The sequence below is a fragment of the Mycteria americana genome, chromosome 1 (assembly GCF_035582795.1).
Source record: "Mycteria americana isolate JAX WOST 10 ecotype Jacksonville Zoo and Gardens chromosome 1, USCA_MyAme_1.0, whole genome shotgun sequence".
Taxonomy (NCBI): Eukaryota; Metazoa; Chordata; class Aves; order Ciconiiformes; family Ciconiidae; genus Mycteria; species Mycteria americana.
Window position 1 is genome coordinate 190,338,475 of NC_134365.1, and position 17,731 is coordinate 190,356,205.

General features: G+C 43.0%; 1 protein-coding gene across 1 annotated transcript in view; it reads right to left on the bottom strand.

Annotated features, from left to right (window-relative positions):
* Window positions 1–15,913, bottom strand: part of LCP1 (lymphocyte cytosolic protein 1) — a 30,809-nt gene extending 14,896 nt beyond the window's left edge. The window contains exons 1-6 of the mRNA XM_075489377.1: window positions 15,730–15,913; window positions 5,350–5,440; window positions 3,404–3,555; window positions 2,519–2,648; window positions 982–1,114; window positions 301–382 (exon numbers count right to left, since the gene is read on the bottom strand). Coding sequence (XP_075345492.1) covers window positions 301–382; window positions 982–1,114; window positions 2,519–2,648; window positions 3,404–3,555; window positions 5,350–5,416 — 564 coding nt within the window. The 5' untranslated portion in view covers window positions 5,417–5,440; window positions 15,730–15,913. The remainder of the gene's footprint in view (window positions 1–300; window positions 383–981; window positions 1,115–2,518; window positions 2,649–3,403; window positions 3,556–5,349; window positions 5,441–15,729) is intronic.
* Window positions 15,914–17,731: the final 1,818 nt, after the last annotated feature.

The following is a 17,731-nucleotide window of genomic DNA, read 5'->3' on the forward strand; positions in this document are numbered from 1 at the left end:
TCTTGCATTCGTATGGCATCTACTACAAAGGTATCTAAAGCTTTGAACTGGTAAACATTATACATTGGGTTAAGTGCAAATACAAACACAGTTATTTAGTCAGATTGCTCATATGTTTGGAAAGAAACAGAAATATAAGTCTTCGTGTTTTTATGATGTGGACCTGAGCATCTCACTTTGTCACAAACAACTTTGCCTGAGTGTGTTGGGCTGGACCATGGTATCTCCAGCCTTTGCTCTAAGTGATTATATCAAACCGTCCTAAGGGGAAAAGCAAAGAATCTTGTTACATTTTAGTACCTGTATTGTGAAGGGCGTGAGTTTCTTTTTGTTGATTGTTCTCTCATCAATGGTATCTGGCACTGAAAAGTTGATCATCTTACTGGAAATAAAAGAAAAAACAACAAGAAATACACTACTAGCTATGTGCACACAAAATACGATTTAGCTTTTGTCACTACGCTGTAGGACAAGTCAAAGAGCTGGAGAGTTACTGAACAAATATAGATAGTCAGCCTCTGTTTTTACATGTACACACACAGGCACACATGCAATACTTGAGCAATTCTTTTGGGTCACGTGCAGATTGTACTATAGGCGTGAGGCCAAGAATGTCACAAGGTGAAGTTGTGTGAGAAGTTTATTGTGCAGAAAATTTCTGTGAAAGCACTCACTTTCATCTGCTGCTGCTTTGTGTGAACCCCCAAAAGTCCTTGGACAAAAATAAAACCAAGTAACTCCTCAGATTTCACTGACTTCATCTTATTGCAAGGGTCCAGCGGCAAAGAAAAACTCTCATTTAACATGAAAGAAGCTTTATATTTTCAAAGAGAAAAGAAGCAAAAACCCTAGCATTATTAAGGCCCTGATTCTGCAAAGATTCATGAGCTTAATGTAAAGTCAGCAGCTTCCATTTAAGCAGAGGTGTGAGCTTCTGCAGACTCACGGTTCCCTTTTGTGAGAAAGATAGGTTTAACTTACCAAAGCACTATGCCATCACCGACCGCCTGGAAGAGGTCATCTGTTTCTGGATTCATTGGGACCACGTGTTTACAGTCAGGGTCCTTCTCAAGGGCTTTATTAATCCAGTTGACAAAGGCATACTTTTCTTCCTCTGTGGACACAACATCAAATCCATCAGGTTGCTGTGCAATACCTCTACCATCATTTTATTTACAAAGGCAGAACTCCTGGGGGAGAAGACTCTCCCAGCAGTGTGACTGATCAACGAACCCCTACAAGGGAAGAAGGCTGTGAGGAAACGGGCAAATGAGCTGAAGACAGCAATGGGCTTGAGCTGGTTAATACTCTTTCCGTACTCCTTCCTACTGACTGGGGTTGCCTGGTGTCATGAGGGCAGGCATATTATAGAGACTGGTAATGAAGTTCACGTGATTCAACTGTATGTTGCAGTTCCTATGCTCTGCTAAGCGTAATTTGTACTTGCACCATAATTTGAATGCATTGTTGTATCACTGTGCTAAATCGAAATCCCACGTAACTTCAAATAAGTTCAGATAAGTGAATTCTGGATTGTACTTTACACCCTCCGCACGTGGAATATCTAGAAGAGCCTGGCCAGGGTGTATTGGACTCTGACAAGGAGCATTCAGAGGGTAATGGGCAAATGTTCCCTGTAGTCCAAGAGGGCTGTAATGTAGCTATCATAGAATCATAGAATAGTTTGGGTTAGAAGGGACCTTTAAAGGTCATCTAGTCCAACCCCCCTGCAATGAGCAGGGATATCTTCAACTAGATTAGCTTGCTCAGAGCCGCGTCCAACCTGTACCAGCAGCAGCTCACGCCACCCCCAGTAGCTCAGAGAAGGCGTCCTCTGTGCTTAGGTGGGTGGAGATCTTGGAAGCATTCTCTGCTCTCCCTTCCCTGGAGAGAGTTCCCCACCCCTGCCCCTGGAGAAGACAGCCAAGGGTGGGACCTCCTGCCTGCGGAGCGGCTTCACAGTGGGCTGTGCCCAGGAGGCAGCAGAAGCAACCATGGCTTCCCCAAACCTTCAGCTTGGAGAAACAGGCTGGGAGAAGAGCCCTGATGGGGTCATGCCCTCTTTAGGAAAAGGTCAGGAAGCATTTGGTTACATGTGAGCTTACAGAAAGACTACCAGAGAACTGGTAAAATGTACAAAGAAATGGGTTAGCAACAGCAGGGAACCCATGCCTTGCCTTGCTGGTAAGCAGGGACAGCAACTGGCCAGTCTTTGTGCTGCTGCAGCTGTGCCAGGAGGCTGTTCTCCAGCAGAGCTCCAATGCCTTTAGGGTAAGGGAAGCCAAGCCGGCTGGAGCTTCCTTCCATAGCCACAGCTCTGTCCACCCCAGTAAACCGGCTCACATTATTTTTGACAAAGACCCTGCTCTGGTGCTTTGTCACCTTCACAACTCTTTGCCTTGCACCAGCCTCGCCTGAACAGCCGCCGAAGCTCACCGAGGCTGGAGCACCTGGTGCAGGTGATCTCCAAGGGCACACTTGTTCCTAGTTGCTATCAGTATAGGACAGCTGTACCTACCTGAGTAGGAGTGTTGTGTGCCCGCGCTGGACTGCTCAGACGTCCCACCGATAGCACAGATCCCCTCCTTTTTGTTGATTTGTTTTCGGAACGACTTAGCAATGTCATCACTCTTCAGGTTTTGGAAAATCTTTGAAGCACAAGAGGCAATTTTAAAATTTTGGAGAATTAAACCAAGCTAAAACAGTGAGCTTTTGGGCCAGGAGACACCTCCTCTCTGCTTCATACATAGGGAAGCACAGCTTGCGTATTATTCAGTGGGTTTCTCTGTAAAATCTGTGTATCTGCTGTGATAGAACAGGATCATACACAGCTTTTATGTTTTCAAAGCAGGGAACAAAGATCACATAAGTAACAGAAACATACATGGTATGAAACCACAGAGGGAAGATGTGCAGGAGGAGGCCTTTAACAGTTTCAGTTTGAAGAAAGGATAAGTAAAATTCAGTTTCTTCATCCCGAGGGAAATTCCACTATTTTCACATTTGCTATTGTCCCAATTCAGACCAGAAAAAGAAGAAGCTTTTAACAGAAAAAAAGCCCCATAAAGTTTTCAGTTTCAATCTGCTGAAATTTTTCGTAACCTTCTAGCTAGAACATAGTATTTTTGCAACTTATAACTGAAAAACTTCATCCTGCTGCATCAACCAAACTCAAAAGATATTAAGTCTGTTCAATATGCAGCTGCATTCATGTAACTTGTCCCAGTTAATTGCAGGATTTCTAGTTCGGTTACCTCCTGCTCTCATCTTTTCCAGCGAGGGGACTCCTTGGATTAACTAGGTACCCATGAGACCTTGTGCTTGTGCCTCTGCTGTGCCCTGGGGACCACCTTGAGTATTCCGCCTGGCATCTTACTTACTAAAGAAATAACATCTTACTTACTGAAATAAATTCATCAAAACTGATCCTGCCATCCCCCGTGGTTGTCAAATTCTGAATGAGTTCTCTGGCTTTATATCCTGGGAGAGGGAGATTGGCTGCCTTCAACACGTCTGTTAAATCGTTGGTGTGGATGAAGCCGTTCCCACTGATATCTGCAAAGATTAAAGCGAACATTTAGATTCTACATCAGCTTAATGAAATTTTATGCACACAAAGGCTGTAGTTTTTATTTTACCTGGGGAAGTGTACACTATATATAAAGATTTGTTATCCTGCAATCCAATATTTTCAGCCACTGCAGTGTCACTCACACCCAAGAAAAAATTACTATCACCATTTAACAAACAAAAACTCACAGTGATGAATTTATATTTTAGACATATAGTAATATCCTAACAAAGCTAGGTTTAGATGGATATAATTGACTTTCCAAGGTTTACATATAGACAAACATGTTAGTGATTTATAGAGGGAATACCCTGTCTACAGAACAGCTAAAGAAAATAGAGTTGACACAATACAGAGTTACACCAGACACATGCATATATTCATAGATATAACATCATTTTGGCCTGTTTTCTGCATCTAATATAATCAGAAGCCATGAGTTTAGAGGCTTGGAACTGCATACGGTCATCCTTAAAATAAAAACTTGGGTGTTTCTCTGCAATGATGCTAACACGGATAGTCCTGCTGAGCCTGTTACAAGATCCAGGGCCAGATTTTATTAGAAGATGACCAATACGGGTTAAATAGTCCTTTCTTTTCTACCAGTTTGTGAAAATCTCCACAAATTAAAAAGGAAAATGAATCTATTGCGTGGAGAGTTTCTGTTAAAACACTGTGGTTATTTACACAGCTATATATACATATATAGTTATATATGATTATGTATTTATATTTGGTTTTTTTAATATATCTGTGTGTTTCTTGTTCTGCAGGCTCTTTTTCCCCAGCCCAGAGGCCGAGGTGATTTCAAAGAAGCATGTGCCAATTTCCTGCGTGGTAAGTTGCAATATGAGTCACTTGTTGCACGCAGCAAAAAGGCACCCTGCTCTCAGCACCAGTAGCCCAGGGTAATACAGATTGCAAAGAGCATCCTATCCGATTCTGAAGTCATACAATAAAAGGATCTGGACTTGGAGAGGGAAATGTCTGGGAGAGGAATGAGAGATTCCTTCCAGCATTTGCCTTGTCAGTGCATCTGGTGCACTGGGCACATGCAGTGGCCAGATGTTTAAGATTGTCAGCCTGGACTACTGTGTGCTCAGAAATCAAACGATCATCACCTGAAGCAATAAGGACAACTGATTAAGACATAATCCAGCGAGGCTGACAGACCTGCTAATAGAAATTAAGTGAGCTGTGAGAAACACAAGGATTTTTCTTAGAATTTGGGTAGAGAGTGATGGATCTGCATGACTTTAAAGGAGACAAATCAGGTGAGACCTTTAAAGGCTTGGAAAGGAAACAAACACTTTAAAAATGTATAGGGCTTGAAAGGTCGTAGTAAAGGGTTTACAAATTTTGTAGCCATTTCCACATTTGTCCTCTCCAGACTCTTCTTCCCCAGAGGGAGTACTCATTTTACATTAAAATAAAAACTTTTTGCCCTCCAAATAATTTGCCAGGAATAAACAATATTCTTAGGAAAACACTTGAGAGTATTTCCAACATGGTTTTCTGTACAGCTTTTGAGGTTATTTCATAAACTCTGCTGCTCGTTGCCCTGCCATCTCTCTCTGGTAAGAGGCCCTTGCTCTGCAGGTGTGCTGATGGGGTTTCATCTGGGTGGTCTGCAGTGGCAGGAAAAGGACCGTGGTTTCTGTGACACTGCAGATCAGCGCTGGAGTAAGCTCTGTTTCCTCATAGCTGGTCAGTACATGAGAAAAGAGCCTGCTACAGCTTCACACTTCTGCAGCGTCTTTCCTGTTTGCTGTACTCACCGACTTTGCCGAAAGCCTCTCGTAGCTCTGCCATCTCCTCCTCCGAGAAGTGTGCTGTCGATGCCATTTCTTATCTCTCTGAGCAGCAGGTCTGCAAGAAGAAAGCACTTGTTTTTATTTGGTACCTTTTTGGGTTTGTAATCTTGATTAAAAGGAGGGGGTTTCACTTGGTTTTTCAAAGTCTCGGAGCAGTTCCCCATAGCTGAAAACCCAGTTCCTCTCTGCATCCCGAAATCAAGTGAAGGGGTAAAATCCTGCGTACATAAGATATAAATCCATGTCCCTCCTGTTGTTTTGCCAGGCCCTGCTCAAAATCCCAACCGTTTTACTTGTACTAATTTAACTGAAATTAAATCCTACCTCTGCTAACTTTTGCTTCTCATGGAGAAAGTGGACAAAATTTGTTGTTCCCCCTTTGGAAACACGATTCACCACATGCTTCTTCAGCAGCGCTGGCAGAGAAGCGGCAGCCGTGTCTGCTCCCCGGGCTCTGGGTCGGAGCCAGAGCCCCAGGGATATTTGTACCACCTACCTTTGGGTACCTACTGAGGAGGCTGGTCACCCTTACGGGGTGGGTGGATGGAGAGAAACTCCGTCACGAGGTGTTCAGAGCACCAGAGGGCTCCCCAGAGGGTCAGGCTCCCCAGAGGGCTACTTCTCTTCCTGGCTATGGGGAGAGTTTAGGGACTTGCCACCCGAGGTACCCAAGTTAGTGCCTGAGGTTGGGTGGCACTTTAGGAATGGGTGGCTGGAAGGAACTTTCCTGCCTTTCCTCTCATCAAAGATATAAAGCAGGAGGAAGGATTCGACTTTGCCTTTCTAGGCACCTTTCTTAATAATCAGAAAGGGAAAGTTTACTTCTGTTTGTCACATTATTTAATGCACTGCCAGAAGATGCACATTATACCCCTCTGCTTTTTCATGCACCTACTGTACCTTGCATCTATTCATGAGGAAACTGTTTGGGAGAAAGACTATCTATTATTCTATATTTGTGAGAATGACTCTAGTGTCCTATGTCTCTTTAAGTATTAATTAACCAAGCAACTATTTAAATAGAATAGAATGGAAACCTGAGTTGATCCTGGAAAGCGGTTGCTGTAGCTACAGTGTTCAAACGAGGAAAAAAAAATTAGAAATACCTCATTCCCAGACTTGCATCCTGGAGACTTGGATTCCAAACTTTATAGAAAGATATACAGGGATAATTTAAAAAATTACCAATTTGCTGTAGCCCTCTACAAAGACACAGAGTTGTGTACAGCCTATCTGGGCTTCAGATTTAATGCTCTCCTGAACTCATGCATTGATTCCTTGTATCTGTGAGAACCGCTATGGACATGGCTTTGAAATAGCCCAAAGGCAATCTCATGTGGTTCGCTTTTTGTCTGCTGTCTCCCTGTAGTATCATGCACCCTTTATCTGCCTCATCACTGTGATTTTAGGGTGAGGACAGCTTCCAGAGAAAAATCTGTTTGTTCACTCCAACCTTCATAAGTAGAGAAATGCAGCATAATCCATAATGCAGTCGCTCTTGGGGCATGAGAACCCATGTGCAGTTTTCAGCACAACGGAGCTGGTGATTGCTACTGAAATACTAATCTAATATTAAAAGTGGTTCTAACCACCATACTTTCAAGGATTACCTGTAAAAATCCCTGTGATCCACTAGCAATGTGGGTTGTACATACTAGGGTAAAATCAGATCCATCGTCTTCCTCCTTCATCCTAGTATCTTTCCGGCCTCTGATTCCTCACTACCAATCTTTTTTCTGTTGCATGCTGCTTTTGCAACATGTGGATTACCTAAAATGCACCTGGACACATGAAAATCTTACACTATCAGCAAGAAAATCCATATTCCACTGCAAGATCATCCCTTCCAGTCCAGTCACTTGATCAAGCAATATAATTTGCAGCATAACTTTTAATAGCATTAAGATTGTTCTAGAGCTTAACAGATAAGAAACACCACAGGTTGTTGCCTATAACATTGCTTTTGCAAAGAGTTTTATAACCTTGAGAAAAAATTATCACCAACATAAAATGGACTTTTCTTGACTGCATAAGAAATTGTGGCCTCTGATCAGTAACTAACTGATCTGTTAAATACAGAGAATTCTATTAATAGTACATATGTTTACATGTGTGGGCATTTATACTAATAATACATAATAGGATGAAGGGCTTTGCTGTAACGAACCCTTCTGACATCTTTTTTAGGTGAATATCATCCACTCTGTTGTAAAGGTGGCTGTGCTTAGCCGAGAAATCAGATGAATCTCTGCACCGAGCACAAGAACTGGTCCTCGATCACCCGAGGAGTAGTTGTACTCGGGCGATGGAGGTATCGTCACTGCCTGCTCCAACACACAACTGAGTTTCTTCTGCATTTTCATCCCCTTGGTATCTCTTGATTTCAGCCTGTCAGCTCCAGCATCTAACATCACCTGGTACCGCTGACTAAAAAACCACTCTGTTTATGCAGCGGTGAGATTTGGACATGCACCCTCTGACAGCCAGCCCCATGCTGCCATCTGCACAGCTCTTTTGGCAGGTCAAGTGCACCGTAACCCATCGTCTCTCTGAGGGTTTGACACTGGTGCCCATCGCAGTACATCTGCCACATAAAATCCATACCAGCAAGAAAACACCTTTATAGCCACCACCTCTACACAGTTTCAGGGTTACCTCTAGTTCTGATTTTGGCAAGGGACTGCAATAAAGGCAGGGAAAGAGTTGAAAGTCTTCGCTGAGGGTCTTCTAGGCTCACCTGCAGCCAGAAGAGCTCTGTGAAGTGCATAAAAGCCCTCAAATTTGCACTCAATTAATCAAAACCAGAATTTTCAGATTAAAGGTTTCAGAGTTATTCACAATTAAAAATAGCTGTCATTTTTTAAATTGTTCAAGTAGTAAAAACAAAACATAGGGAAATTAAGAAAGTAAAATTCCAAAGCTTTAGCAACACACTGCAAAAAGGAGCAAATCTACTTTCAAAAAGCTACTTTTCAGTATATAAACTGCTTATTTTGCTTAGATCGTTAAAAGTAAATGATGATATTTAGGCACACAGAAATGTAAAATGCTTCTGGATAATGGTGGGGGAGGTCAGGCCCAATATTTTCCTTCTGATTTTATCAGCCAAGAGCAGAGTCATTTGCTTCAAACACTTCCAGCACTTCACTGTCCTCAATGCAAACTGAAAATACCTTGGGCATCCCATCAAGAGGGCATTCAACAACGCTGGGTGAATAGTCCAATTACTGATAAACCACACGGCATTGTAAGCATACGGTGCACTGCTCTGCTCCAAACCATTTGCAAAATCTGTATGACAAGACAGATGCAGATAAAAAAATGCCAAGGATGGTACAACAGCAAAGGAGAATATGTGGAGACGACAGGCAAGATGAACAAGTTGAAGCAGCTTCTTTGAAGGGAATAGCTGTTGAGGAGCTGAGGGAGGAGCAAAGGGAAAATCAGCTGATGAGAACCAGGCGATGGCTTTGAGCACAGAGATGTACGGCAAGAAGCAAAGAGAAAAGCTGGGCAGGGGGGAGGCATGGCAAGAGGGAGGGGAGTTTGAAGGAACGAATGCAAACAGCTTGGCTATCAGCAAAAATGAGATTTTGAAGGTCAGCAGCAGCTGGGAGGAAGGATCTTGAACTTGGCGTGATCGAAGATCAGTGAAAGAAATGAAGTTCCATAGAGAGAACAAGATGAAAGTCAGCACATGCTCTGATGTGGAGGCAGGACGCTGAGGAGGGGAAGACAGCTCCACAGGCCAGAGCAAGAAAGACAGTGGAACTGCCAACAAGAAAGAAATGGAAGGTAATAAAACTTCAGAATGAAAATAAAACACTCCTTGAGACAGACTGAGCTCCAGATGGCATCAGGACATCCGGGATTACTCATTGCCCGGAAGTGACACTTCATTCTTGTTTGCCAAACAGCATAAACCCACTATTGCAAAAGCAAAAATAAAGCTGTGCAAATACACTCCTTCCTCCCCAGAAGACTGTTGAGTTACAGGTTAATGTAAAAAAGGGAAAATGGTCTCACCTAAACTGCTGAGAATCATAACAAACCGATATCAAAAGAGCCTCTATGAAGCATTCCTTTTCCTGCTGTCATTTCCAAACCAATACATTACAGCCATGCCATAAAGCCTCCTTTTATTTGACCTTGTCCTCAGAAGAACCTGCTATCACACTGGTGTTTTAAGGGACCTAATAACAAACTATTTTCAGTCTGGAATATAAAGGAAGAACTAAAATAATCTCAAACCTGAACGTTACTGCTAAATTGAAACACAGTGATACTGATGTTCTTTCATCTCTTTCGATTTTGAAGCCATAGTCTAGAAGCTGCCTGGATGCGTATTACTTGGCAAAGTGTGCACTCACCATGCAATATAAATAATAAATGGCAAAGCCATTAAAACCTAAAGGTTTCCAAGACTTGTATTAAATGATTACCTTGTTTCATATTTTCCTCCACTTCTCTGGTGTTTAAGCTTTATTGCAAGCAAGGCAATGAAAACCTTGAAGATGTGAAACTGCACTTTACAGCTAGACATTAAGTTGTATCTTTCCCCAAAGCCAAAAAGCAAATTTCATAGGGCAACATTACACTTCACAAACACATATTTAAGTTGTCAGGAATGACTTAACTGTGAATTTGGCGCCGAGAAGGTTGAATACATTACTAATATTTACTCACCTTCTACCATGAGGGCTTTATTTTGTTAACGCACTAGTACTTTGTTAATAATACAATAACCCCTCCAGCTGTTGGAGAGTGATCAGAGAAAGGATTGCACGTGCGTTCCCTGTCATATATAAATTTCCCCAATTCTTCCGCTATCTTCTCTTCAAACTTGTTTATTTTTTCTGAAAGTGATGAAACAAGAGGCACTCGCTGTTGCAAAACATAGCTGTGAGAGTTGTATGCAGCAGCGTAAGACTGTCCCCCCCTCCGCACACAAAACTCTGCCTTTTACTTTATCAGAGCTCACAGCTCCACTTCCTTTTCTTTTCTCTTTCTTGTCTCATCCAGAAATTCAATTTCCAAATGTCTGGCTTTCTGTAAGGGTTGGGGAATACTTCCCGAGCTCTTTTCTGCATTAACCTTTCCTTCCTAACTGGTATCAAAGAGGCACCACCAGCAATCCTCACCCAATGCACAGGCCACCCGGGGACAATGCCACCAGCAGGCAGGAATAAGAGAAGTGCCCTCAGAATTGTGCAGAAACTCTTGTGATAGATCTGAAGTGTCTTGCAGGCCAGAAAAATATAAGGGAAAAGGGAATATCCTGAGCATGTTTGATCTTTGTCCCATACTTCTTGCACCTTTGGGGCCCTCCTCATTCCTGGTCACTCATCAGAATATCCCTGACAGGATATTCCTCCCCAGAAATATTTCCCTCTACCTTTCTCTTATAAGGTCCCACATGTAAGTCCATATATCCATATGCATTTCTGTTCAAATTATGTGTCTCAGCCAGCTGATTTTCTACAGTATGGAAGGGCTGAGGAGGAGAAAAGAAAAGAGAAGATTTATGAGTTAGGCTCTGATAAATATTTTCCTTCTGGAGACAAGTTTTTGTCATTTTCATTCTCACTAAGGAGTGAGAAGAAGAGAAATTATTCAGTGGATCTCATGTTGAAAGAAGAATCAATGCTATAACCACAACAGTGTGGCCTAGAAGTTCCTCAATTTTAAAGTTTCATCCTGTACTCATCCGCAAAAAACTTGAACTAAAATGCAACAGGCAAAGCCACCTTGTTGGTAGTTCATCAAATGTATTCTTTTGCATAATCCAGAATAGTTTATCTCCCAATGAAACTTCATATTCTCAGCATACTTGCTATTATTGTGCTTCTCTCTCATATATTTATTATTATCTGTTGTTATTCTTACAGTTCTGATCAAAATCATGTGCTTGTATCCCTGCACTAGCAGGGTGTTCCATAGTGCACCCACAGCCAAGTAAGACAGTAGCATTAACACTCCATTTCCCCAGCCTTACTGCCAGTTTGGAGCAGTGACAATTTGCAGCAACAGCTCTAGGGTATCCAGCCATCTTAGACAGACAAACAATCCCATCCATGTCCTTTATTCTTGTTGGGCGTCACAGCTTCCAGGCAGATTGCGTGGACAATTTTTTGTGATAGGTTTTTTTCTGCTAACGATGTAAGATAAAAACTAGAATCCACGTCTCTTCCTCGCTGGTGAGTTATTCAGCTAGCCAGCGACTCACCATGACTGACAGCATCAGCAAATACCATCAGGTTTTGAACCACCTGTCAGTTAGGTGCATTTCTTGCACAACAACTTTGAAAATCATTGAAGAAGCATGAAGAATTGCAGCATCTTTGAACAGGTGAGGATCTTCATAAAAAAAAGTTCATTTTTCAAGCTGTGCACTTAGTGGTATGACTGTTTCCCTATTTAAATAGCTATACATACACACATGGCTAAGAGCTTTTTCTAATTTCCTTAAAGATGCTGAGTTCAATTTTAAATCCTAAAGTAGACAGAAACATACTTGGCTCTATTAGCAATGTGTAACTTGGATATTACAGTACCTTCAGTCTGGGTGAGATCTTGCTGTTTAAATCAGCATACAAAATACAGAGAGGAGTCTTTCTGAAGTTATGGCAAATAGTTCCTCCTCCCTGGTACGTGATAAAGATTCACAGTTTAGCCCACAATAAATGACACTCTTTGCCTCAAAGGCATTTTAAATGACTGGTACCTGCAACAGCAAAATCTCACCCTGTATGCAGGCACTGGAATTGTTAAGCTGTTGCACTTCACATATTTTGTTTTGTATATAATTTGAAGAAACACAGAGAAAAGACATTTATTGCTGTATAAGCAACATGATGCTGCCCATGAGTTATTTTCTAAATGTTCCGTTTTATAAAGGACCTCATTTGTCAATGCAATGCCTGAGTCCTAAATCAAATATGAGTCAACAGGGCTTAGGAAGGGAAAATCCACAGAGCTCGTAGAGAAATGGACATCTCTTTCCAATATACCCCTCAGTGGCAGGGAGTGCTAATCCTTCAAGAAAACTAAGACATTGAAGAAGCAGAGCTGTGAACCCATAAATACTCTCCTTATGTGTCTTTTATCTGTCAGATACACCCTACCAGGGAGACAGCATATACATGTATATTATTTTTCAATCAAAGTCTGTAGAATTTTTTAAAAAAAGAAAAAAATTGATTCAGTACACTACATTTTTTGTTGGGTCACTTATGTTCTCTACCCTGTTACCAACACAAGCTAGCTAGCTTTTAAGTGAAAACATTTTTCTGTAGAAAAAGGAACATTTTAATTCTCAAATACTTTCCAGTTTTATTTTTTTTTCTTCCCCCCTTTTTTTTTTTTTTTTGGCCAAAGCTGGTTTTCAAACCAAGCCAAATTGACAAACATCTTCGGTCATTCAGCAGATGTCTTATTTGGCAAGGAAAGCCCTGCCCAACCGAGCTCCACCTTTGCTAACTAAGGTGGGGGAAGAGGAGAGCATCTACAGGGGCTGCTTTGGATATGGGTACGAGGAGTTACCCCACCTCTGCCCCATCACGACCGGGGTGGCGGATGGGACACAAAACCCTGGGGCAGACAGATAAAACCTTCTCTTTGTATTCGTGCGAGGTAGTCATCATACTGCAGCCCAACGGCAGAAGGTCAAGTCACAAAGTACTGACTCAGTCCCAAATGTCCTGTGAAAGCCCGGTATCTGATATAAGAAAAGGAGAACATGGCCCATGTTTCCAGCTTGTTAGCAGGAAAACAGTTCCTCCGTGCATGGAAAATATTAAAAGCATGTTCCAGCTGTAAAAAGGAGGCGGATATATTATTTTTAGATACAAATGTATATTTGCATTTGACTGATTCCACCTTGATTTATGAACCTGCTGCTGATGCTCCCATGCTGGGAGCTGTGTTCTGTCCTCAGTTTTGCAGGACTCCTCACTGATTTCAGCAAGGATTCACAGGGGCTTAGCAAGCCCCTGAGTGATCAGGCCCTTCCACCCACCAAAGCAGAGCAGAAAACGGAGAGCACATCTGAGCATAGCCCTCCTTACAGGCTATGCTGCTGCTTGGGACCCCCTCCTGCAGTGGTGCCACGCTGGGAACTGTAGAGTCTGAGTGTGCGATGGGGAACCAAAGCAAGAACTGGAGCAGCAGGAGGCACAGTCCTCTCGTGCCCCTTCCCTCTGAAGAATAATTTGGTCTTACGGCGTGGTCCCTGAGCCCCCACTGCCAGGCACCCCTCGTGGCAGCACACCGTGCTCCTCGAGGGCACTGCCTCCATGTCTGGGACCCCCTGCTTGTCTCACGGGGGGGCGGCGATTTATTTCCCGTCCTACAGCTTTCCCCTTTGATGTCTGCAAAGATGCACAGGGCGACCAGTGCAGAGCCTCCTACTCCATCTTGCAGCACAGCTGGCTTCAGTATCCTAAATGCTGTTTCAGTTTTTTTCATAACTATTTTTCATTTTGACAAATATTTTACATTTTGTATCAGCATTTCACTGGAGTCTGCTGTTTTGCGTGAAAGGGCTAAGAGTATGAAAATCAGCTACATTTCTGAATGCACTGCACAATCCTGATCTCCCCCATCTCCTTCCTTCCCCTTTACTCAACTTCTTTCTGAAGTGCTTTCATACTTTAGAAAAAACATATGGTGATGACTTTTACTGTAGGATTTCTATCACGATAGCTCTGCTCCATGCTACACAGCTGCATTTTAAGCTGCTCATGACTGAAATCAGAAGGAAACAGGATCAAAACAGAATTGGTAGCATTATACAGCACGATGGAGAGCATGGTATGTTCTGTGAGCAGGGAGAGAGAAGCAACACCACTAGACTTTTTCAATTACGATGAGTTTCATACAGGATCTCAAACATTTTATAACCATAACAGCCTTCAGTCCAAACCCTTACTTGATTTCAGTTGAGGAAGGAGATTCAAAAACAGTTACATAAGACCTTTTTTTTGACCTATGGTGTGAGCACTGTCTTCAGCTTCTGACCTGAGCAAATCTGGACCTCATGGTCAGGACTGAAGCAGAAATCCCCACTCTCATTACCAGCAGGCAGGCAGGTACTTCCCCATCCCTCCTGGCTCTAGCATCCCTCCTCAATGGAGTTTCCCACCACGGAGGGGGTTTCCACATCTCCTGTCTGCTCAGGAGAGTTTGCCCAGCCTTATCCCTGACCCCCCGCAGACCCTCTGGCCCCATCTCGGGAGGGCAAACCGCTCCTGTGTGACAAGCAAGAGGGGAGGAAGGTGATACGTGCTGGAGTTTCTCTGCATGAGAGGTTTCAGGGCATAATCTACTTTTATCAAGATAATCAAACAGCCATCTGCTGAGCACCCATCTGCACTTCTCATGGCACAACCTCGCCTGCCGTTTGCTAGAGATCATCTTCACTTGACATCTGCAGCAGTGAGGGGCCAGCCGGCCAACGCTGTCTGTGACTTTGGCTACACTGACAAAGACCTGAGGTCCCATTTGCTTGAAAAGTCAAGTTACTCACAGGCCTAAGGGTCAGTTGTACAGACAGTGTTCAAACCAAATGCACATGCTGAGGAAACCACTGTCTGACAAAAACAGCAAGTCTACTGCCCTTACAGAGCAAAAAGTTAAGCCCAAAGGCTTCTGTTCACAATACTACTGCCTAAAATGTCTGTAGACCATTGCAAGTCACAGTTCATCTACAGCCTGAGCTGAAATCCCAAAGAAGACAAGGGACAAGCCTACCAGCTTCAACAGTCAAGATCTTAAAAGGCAAATACAATGTTAGGACCGTCACATATCACCATTTCTAAAGCAGAAGTCCCTACTACAATCAGGCTCCATCATGAATCAGTTTGATTTATTCTCTGGAGAGTAAAATTACATTTATAAAAGCCTAGTATGAATGTCCTACCAGGCAGCAGAGTGTATGGTAAACAATACAGGCCAAAATACATTAGCTTTATGAATCAGTGTTTTTCATCACTGGAATTAGAATTACCCTCTTACAGGGATTCACTCTGCAATCTAAATAACAGCTTCTTATTTTATCACACCCTGCCAAACTAATGAAATGCCAGCAAAAGCAAATTCAAAGGCTACCACTCTACTCAGTCAAACACCACTCTGCCCAATTAAATCCATCAAACACTTTCCTGAAGGTCAGTAGAAATGCCATGCCAAGCCATGCCAAATTGCCAAGATAACTGGAAAATGCTTCACGCTAATACAGAACCTGCACTGCTTTTTCATGGTGACCACAATTTCCTGTGCAGTTAAACTGCTTGTATGCGCAATGAGGGTGGCTTGCTAAAAAAACAGCAGGTGCTGTGATCTTACCTCCCGGGCTCAAGCGGTGGGTCCAAACTGCCGGAGCAACTGCTCGACAGCTGCAAATCCAATGGAAAGGGGAGAACTTCTTTAAAAAAAATAAAACTTTTTGTAGGTTGGGGAACTGCAAAGTAGTATGTCGAAATAGGTTGCTGTGTGACTAGGAAAATCTTCCTTTTCTGCAGAGCAACTAGTCAAGCCCAAGACAAGCCCAAGACTGAGCCCAGAGAGGGAAGTGACTGGTGACAAAACGTCATAGTGAAATAGATTTTGTCTTTATAAGGAAATCTACCCTTCTCTGGTCTTCCTCTTCACCTCATTACTCCTACAATAGGTCCACTGGCGTGTACCACTTCCTCTCAGTCTTACCCCTCTTCGGTTCCGTTGTCTCTCACTACGCACATGCACAGGCACACACAAAACACCTTCTCTCTGGCAGTTAAAAGCAGCCACATTTTAGACGAACAACAAGGTCTGCAGTCCTATGCCGCGCTCAACGCTGGGCTGGCTGCAAAGTCAGGCTGGGGCGCTCGGGGCGGTGTCTCCAGGGATGGAGACTCCTCAGCATCTCTGGGTAACCTCTGCCAACGTTTGACTGTCCTCGCTGTGAAAACTCTTTTTCCTTGCGTGTGGCTGGCATTTCCCTTGATGCAACTTGCGACCTTTTTATTCTCAGTACGCACCTCTGACAAAAGGCTGGCTCCATCTTCTCTATCAGCTCCAATTAGGTAGGTGTAGACACCAAAAAGATCCCTCTCAGCCCTCTCCTCTCCAAGCTGAACAAGTCCAGCCCTCCCTGCCTCTTCTTGGACCTCGTGTGCTCCAGCCCATGACCATCCTGGTGACTCTCTACAGTTTGTCAAAGCCTTTCTTATACAGGAGAGCCTCAAACAGGACACAGTGCTCCTCACGTCGCCTCACAACTGACACCAATTTCAAGGACACGTCTCCCAGCTACGCTGAGGGTCAGGCATAAAAGTGCTTGATGGATGCAAATATTAGCTGTCTTTCAACCCTGATGATGCAGCGTTGCAGAAGCCTTAACAGAACTGAAAATACAACATCAATAGCTAAAAGTGATTCATCAACCCTGTGGGGATTTTAAGAAATGTCCTGCCTTAACAGCAAAATTCCCACCACTTTCCACAGGCTGAAGAATCATCCTTCAGCTTTTTTAACAACTTCTGTTCTGACTTTTACCTCTGAAAACAGGCAGCTGAAAAAATAACCAAACTGAATGCTTTAATGAAAAAGCTGTCATTCACGATTCATCAGATCAGCTCAACCATCAGCTACATGCTGATGTAGAGAGCTTCAGGAAAACCTTCTCATGAACAAATGCCCATAGTTAAGATCCATCCTTGAAGTACACGTACATTCGCTGTATTCAGAATTACATTGAAACATGTTCCAGGCATTTTTTATTACTTCCTTCTATTAGAAGAATACCTCCCCTACGGTATTTCGTTATTTGCTAGACTGTGCCACGGCTCCTCTTCTTTGTTTTCTAGGATATTTAACACCAGCCTGATGGTTTGCCCCAACTTTTTTCTTACAGACCTTTTTCAAATCCTTAATTATTTCTGTTGCTCTCCATGACATCTCCTTGAATGCTGCAATACCTTTTCTGAGACAGGGAAGAGGGCACCAAATGGATGCATGCCTTAAATCTAACATCTTACTTGCACAGGAAAACTAGGGGTGGGTGTTTCCTTATCAGAGATGTTTGCTAAGCACTCTTAACATACTCTCTTGAGTTATTATAGCTTATGCAGAAGGTAGGTGAGGGACTCGGATTTTCCACCCTCCTGTATGATATTTTATATTCATCTCACTTAGACTGAGCTCAACGCTGTCGTCAGTACACAGCACTGATTCATACCAGTACATACCAGTAGGCACCAGCTGTGCTAAAACAGTGCTCGAACAAGCTTAGAAATACAAGGACAGCAGGGATGAGATTTAAAGTATGATGGATTTATAAGGCAAGTATAAACAAAAGATTTTGATA